We start from the raw sequence: 6,479 nt of genomic DNA on the forward strand, positions 1-6,479 counted from the left end.
TTGATCCCAGGTCCTTGTGCTTGTCAGGTAGATGCTTAGATCACCAAGCTATCTACCCAGACCTATACTCTGATTATTATTCTTTTGATTTTTTTTTAGTTTTATCTCATTCCTATCCACCTTTATCTTTTTTTCTCTTAGTTCTGGGAGTATTTCCAGACTATTGTATACCATGTTCTCTTTCAAGTTTTAGAGGCAAGAGAAGGAGAGGACAAAGAAAATTCTTATTTTAAGCAGTATGCAAGATTATAAAGGAAAATTAGAGGAATTAGTTGTTTCTAGCTGACAATTCCATATAAAAGGTTTGCTGAGTAGACATCTAAAGCTTTAGTGAAAAGTAAGCTTTTTAGATGATAATGGCTGTGCTTTAACCCACTATGACATCTCCTCCTTAGAGGCAAAGATGAACAAGGGTGTTACTGGCTGCTGCTTCCCTGGATGCTCATTCACTGCCTTTATGTGACCTGGGTTTAAGAATAACCCTGTGATTCTAACATGTACCGTTATGTTTTCATTATGAATGATTAATTTTTATTTCCTGTATGTCTGGTTATTTTAACTGATTTTGTCTTTTCTGTACTTTTACTGTTTTTGAAGTATTTATTGTTCTGTATTACTCTCTAGGATTTTTAAAGAATGAACATTGAAAGAAATTATTGTTACTTTAGAATTCATATAATTGAGTAAAAATTATAATTTTTACTTTTTATGATATTTTGAACATTATAGGAATTCAGAGTAAATAATCTGAATGCTTTATTGATAATATAAAAGGGATTCAATATAAATGTATAATTGCTAATATTGTTCAAATTTTTTCTCAGTTCTTAATGCTGTGTCATATGACAACCTCAGTTCTTTCTTATTGATGTAATTTAAAGAAAATTACATAATATTTCATCCCTCAGTATATAGAGCATTATCAATTGAAGAAAAAAATATGTTTGTTAAGACCACATTCACTGACATGCCCAAATTGTCTCCAAATGTAGCTCAGTTGTTATTAGGTCCCTACTGAGAGGTATGAATAGTATGTGATTATTCTCTTCTTAGAGACTCATAGTTTCACACTGCCTGCCTCCCTAAAAATGTCCTACTCTTCTCATCTGATAAAATGACATTAATTGGTTGAAAATACTGAGACAGGTACTCTGTGACATAGTCTACTTTCTACAGGTGTTTAAACAGATTGATAAGAAATTCTGTGATGACTTAGGTCATAGGCAGTGTCAATTGGAAAAGTGTTTTTAAGAAATTAAAAAACTGCAAATACAATCTGGTTGAAAGTGAACTTTCCTGGATACAGGTCTACTTTCACCTTGTAATTCTACCTGGGAACTTTTGGTTGAAAAAGTAAAAAGAGTGGCTGGGTAAACAACAAAACAAATTTATTTTCTTTCTTTTATTTATTTATTTATTTATTTCTGTACTTTAGGGAAGAGTCTACAGCATGTTCAGGGTCTCACTACTAGGTTGGACTCATAGTGATCTGCCCATTTACAGCCTCCCAAGTGCTGGGATTGCAAGGGTGCACCACCAAACCTAGTCTAAATCACCCTCTCAGCATGCTGGGGGTGGAGCCAGCACAGCAGGCGTGGGGATTGAACCCCAGGTGCTTTAATCCACTGAGCTATTTGGCCAGCCCTAACAAAACAAATTTCTATGTCTACTTTCCATTTTCTTCTGATTTGATGTTCTTTTATTACTTTTTTAAAAAATTCATTCATTTGTCATAGTAGCGGGTGAACCCAGCCTCTTTTTCATTGTTTTAAAGTTTTGGGAAAGGGTCTTAAGTTGTTAAAGCTGGCTTTGAACTTGTCATCTTTCTGCCTCAGACTCCCAGCATGCCTGAATTATGAGTATGCCACTATGTTTGCCTCTTATCACCCATTTTTCAAACTCTGGCTTCACTCTGTCATGTTATATTATAACTTAGTTCCTAACAAGTAAGTATGTGACTTGATAAGGTGTTTATTGAGCTATGAAATATATAAGCTTCATATCAGTTCTCAGCTACTTTTCAGCTCTGTCCTAAGCCTGAATTTGCCCATGTGCTGAAACGGAATCCTTTTCTGTGTCCCAGATGTCCCCTCACTAGCTGTTCTGAAAATCGAGAATAATAAGCGAATCTTCTATGAGGCTGCCACAAAATTCCTCACCAAATGACAGTGGCTATGGTCATTCCTCTTCAGATTCATACTGTTTTATTCTAGGTTAGAGGTGACCTTCTCCATGGCCTGTCTGGAGCAGAAAGGAAAAGGACCAGTATCGCCATGGAGCTGATCACTGATCCTTCCATCTTGTTCCTGGATGAGCCCACCAATGGCTTAGACTCTAGCACAGCACACAGCATCCTTTTACTCCTGAAAAGGTAACTGCTATGGGAACTACTGTTTATTTATTTGTTTAATATCTAGCCACTTTTTCTGTGTAACATGTTTTTGGTGCCAGGGATGCAAACTTTCTTCCTATTTTGTTAAGAGGGGAACAGTTAATCAATATATCAGTGATATCAAGAAAGTTGAAAGAGGGCCAGTAAGATAGCTCAGCAGACTAAATTCCTGCTTTGGCAAGGTCATGCTGCACAGGCTGTGCCCCTGGGACATGCTGAACCACTGAGGGTGTCAGGGCATGGTGGCCCATGCTTGTATTCTGAGCTCTGGGAATGTGAATACAGGAGGATAAGTCTGAGCTGTGTAGTGAGATCCTGTTCCAAATACATAAATGGAAAGAAAAAAAAAAGAAAGAAAGAAAGAAAGAAAGATGAAAGAGAAACACAGGAAGGGAGGGGCAACTATGGAGGTCTTAAGGGCTGCTTTTATTTATTTATTTATTTAGTTAGTTAGTTAGTTGAACCGGGGATTGAACTCAGGCCCTTATGCTTTCCAGGCAAGTGCTTAATCTACTGAGCCATTTCCCCGTCCCCTTGAGGGCTGATTTGAATAGCAAAAAGGTCAGAGAAAAACCTCAAGACTGTGGCATGTGAGTTACAAACAGGACAGTGAGTAAGACCAGGCTGAATCCGGCAGGAAGAAATTCTGGTTGGAAGAAACAACCAGTGTCTTTAGGACTAAGCCTGCCTTCTGTATGTAAGATATCAAAGATTTCATAGGGCCAGAGCTCAGGAGAGTGAAGATTGGGTAGTGTACTGTCATACAAAATATCATAGTTTATAGATTAGCAATAGAAATTAATTTTCTTATGGTTCTGGAATCTGGAAATCTGAGATCAAAATGTCCATAGGGTTGTTTCTTCTTAGTCCTCTCCTGCTGATTTGTGGATGGCTATTTTATCCCTCTATGTGTTTGTCTGTGTTCAAATCTCCTTAGAGATAGACATAGGTCACCCACTCAGTGACATGGCTTGGCCTTAATTGCATGAGTGAACTGTATGAATTCCTGGAAGATCATTGCTTCTTGACCCATAGTAGACAAACGTAAGAAATATACTCTAGGAGTGGATTTATATATATCTGTATATGACATATGGAAATAGATTTCTATGTTTCACTCATAAATATATCGACCGAAAATGCATTTTATGTGTTTACATTTTATGTGTTTTTCTGTGTACATGTAGGTATAAAATATGTAAATATACATACTATTTGTATATCTCATGTTGAGGATGCAACCAGTGGCTCACATGCTATGCACACTCTACAACTGAACAGCAGTCCATTGTCTCTCTGTATTTCCAATATAGAGAAACATAAAATTATACATCTATATGATTGTGGTTCTTCTTTGTTTGTATTTTTAAATGCCTATGTTCATAATATTTCTAATTGAGATCTAAGAATTGAATTTTTTCTTATTCTTAAAGAGAGTAAACAATAGTAAAAAATACTTAGGAACAATATTAACCAAAATGATAGGAATCCAGCAGTAATTATTATATTGCATATTGTTGCCTTCAAATTAGTTTTTCATATTACCAGATAGAAGAATGTAAAATTGGGCAAAAATTATAAAAAATTAAACAGGAGAGAAAAAGAAACACAAAAATTAAGTATTAACTGTTTTTTTCAATAGACCAGCAGAAATCAGCAGTACAATTATCCAAGCTACTCTGTGTATATACATATATATTTCATGTTCTCTTCTTTCTTTTCTCCTTTCCCTCATCTCAGTGTTCCTTCTATTTGAAAAGATTATTCCCTTTCACAGTATGTATTGTACCTTTCAGATTTTATTTGCTCTTTTAGGTTCTTACACTAGGGAGAAAATATGATGTTTATAGTTGTGGGTCTAATTTACTTCACTTATGAGTATAGTGTCTAGTTTCATCATTTACCTATAAAAACTTCAGGTTTATCCTTGTTTTATAGCTGAGTAAAACTCCAAGTATAAGAATACCAGATCTTATTTATCCATTGAAATTTTAGTCTTTGCCCTTTTAGTGTTTTGAACTGACTTTAGATAAGCACATGTCCTGTTATCTCAGTACATTCAGTAGCCTGTTCAGTAAAGTAATTTATTCAATTCAACCAATGTTCTAATGGCCACTTCTTTGGTCTCTCACTTCAGAAAGCCCTGGGTTCCATATTTGAAAGGGTCACACACACACCTTTCATGGCTTTCCTGCTCTATCTTTGTCTTCCTTCCACTCTTACCCATACCTCCAAATGCAAGTCTCTATGCTAAGAAAGAACAAATAGGAAAATTACAAGATGCTTAAAGCTTAAACAAATATAAGATCATAATCACACACATAAAGGGCTAAGTTAGATTTCTAGGGTACAAGACCTACTACAGAACATATCAGTGTTTTTTTTTTAAGTGCTCTGTAGCTGTGTTAAGTATCCTCATTAGAGAATCACAAATGATACAAAATACTGCACAGCACTCCAGCACTCCTCATGCAGATCAGCTGAAGTATCTTTCTCAAACACCACTGTGTATACTCATCACCTGGGGTCAGATAAAATACAGAGCCTGCTTCTGTGGGTCTAAAGGGGAGCCAGATTCTCCTAGCAGACTCTTAAGAGGAGGTACTGACATTCATGACACATCATACCATACTAAGTGGCAAGGCTCTTACGAAATCTAACTTTCTATGTGCAGGCCTTCTCTGCCTCCCTGTTGCCTAGCAACTATAAGACCAATTCCTGAGCTGACACTGAGCTTTTCCATTTTTCTTAAAGCCATTTTTGTTTCATACTTGCTTCACCTTGTTCTTACATCACTGAGTATGTCTTGAGTATCATTTCTCCTCTTTACTGATTCCTGTTAGACCTTTTCATAATCCACTTGGAATCTTCAGACTGAGTTGAGAGTCTATTTTTCTTAAAAGGAAATTTAACTACTAATCTACATTGTATTGAAATTAATTGATCTTTGTAAAGATCAATTGGTCTTACTGTGAATGGTTCTACCTGGGGAGACATGAAAGCAGGAATAAGAAAGATAGATGAGAAGACAAAAGCTGGGCTAGGTGGTCACTAGTCTGCCTGATGGGCAAGTTTAACTCAACTCACAACGGACAATTCTTTATTTATACTTTTGCAAAGTTTGTAACACATGTCATAAGGTTGCCTAGCAACTAATAGCTGGCTTGAACAAGACAGGATGTTTTTCTCAGGACTGAGGTAGCTTGTTTGTTTTAGGCACTGAGGCCCAGTCCCACCTATACATACGTGATCTATTTCCTAGATTTTGGTTCTCAACATATCCCCCTTTTTTTGTGTTGTTTTGTCAAAGATAGGTGTTCCTTTACAGTTAGAGAAGCTGTATTTGGAGAAGTCTTTAAAGGACATTTTTACACTTGATGCCAGATTGTAGGTACTTGAATTCAGCAATGTAACCCTATATAGTCCAAGAGTCCATAACAGTAGTAAGTCATCAGCACAGCTCATAATTGTCAGAAGTTGTTGACATGAATCTTTTATACCACAACATATTAATATGGTATTACTTTTCATACCTGTGGTTACACTTTTCTGCTGGATGATTAAGACCAAGTTAAAGCAAGAGCTGTATAACCACAAATGGAGCTTGTGCTATCTGACAAGGACAGTTAATGTTCCTCAGGATTTACTTGGAACCATGTATAGCATCCCTTAGATCTTCTGTCCGCCATCTGGATGAGTCATGGCCATTGCTTGAACAATTTCCTCTTTGTGAGTGACTCAGAGGTTTTTTTCATCCAGGTGAGTCTCCTTAGGCACATTATACATTATTGATTACTTTCCTCTGTGTCTGTATATCTTCTTTATCAAAAAACTTCAGACACCATCAAGTTACAGGATATCTCAGCAGAGGTTCTTTTATGTCCTGAGCCCTCAGTGACCTTGAAAGGATAGGGTCAAAATATTGGCTGCCCCCAGTCCTAGCCCAGGCCTGGTGATTATGTGGGAGAGCTTCTGGTTACCCTGCACCTGCGGGACCTGCCAGTCCCAGCCCAGGTGCAGAGTGGGTGAGACCCTCTTCCGCCCACTTGTGACTCAACACACCAGTCCGCAGCACCGCTCCCATCCC

General features: G+C 37.1%; 1 protein-coding gene across 1 annotated transcript in view; it reads left to right on the plus strand.

Annotated features, from left to right (window-relative positions):
• The window catches only part of LOC101584331 (ATP-binding cassette sub-family G member 2), a 209,682-nt gene that overhangs the window by 144,892 nt on the left and 58,311 nt on the right, over positions 1-6,479 (plus strand). Inside the window, exon 5 of the mRNA XM_004640645.2 lies at positions 2,214-2,371. Coding sequence (XP_004640702.1) covers positions 2,214-2,371 — 158 coding nt within the window. The remainder of the gene's footprint in view (positions 1-2,213; positions 2,372-6,479) is intronic.

The sequence above is a fragment of the Octodon degus genome, unplaced genomic scaffold (assembly GCF_000260255.1).
Source record: "Octodon degus isolate 3935 unplaced genomic scaffold, OctDeg1.0 scaffold00125, whole genome shotgun sequence".
In the NCBI taxonomy this organism is placed as follows: domain Eukaryota; kingdom Metazoa; phylum Chordata; class Mammalia; order Rodentia; family Octodontidae; genus Octodon; species Octodon degus.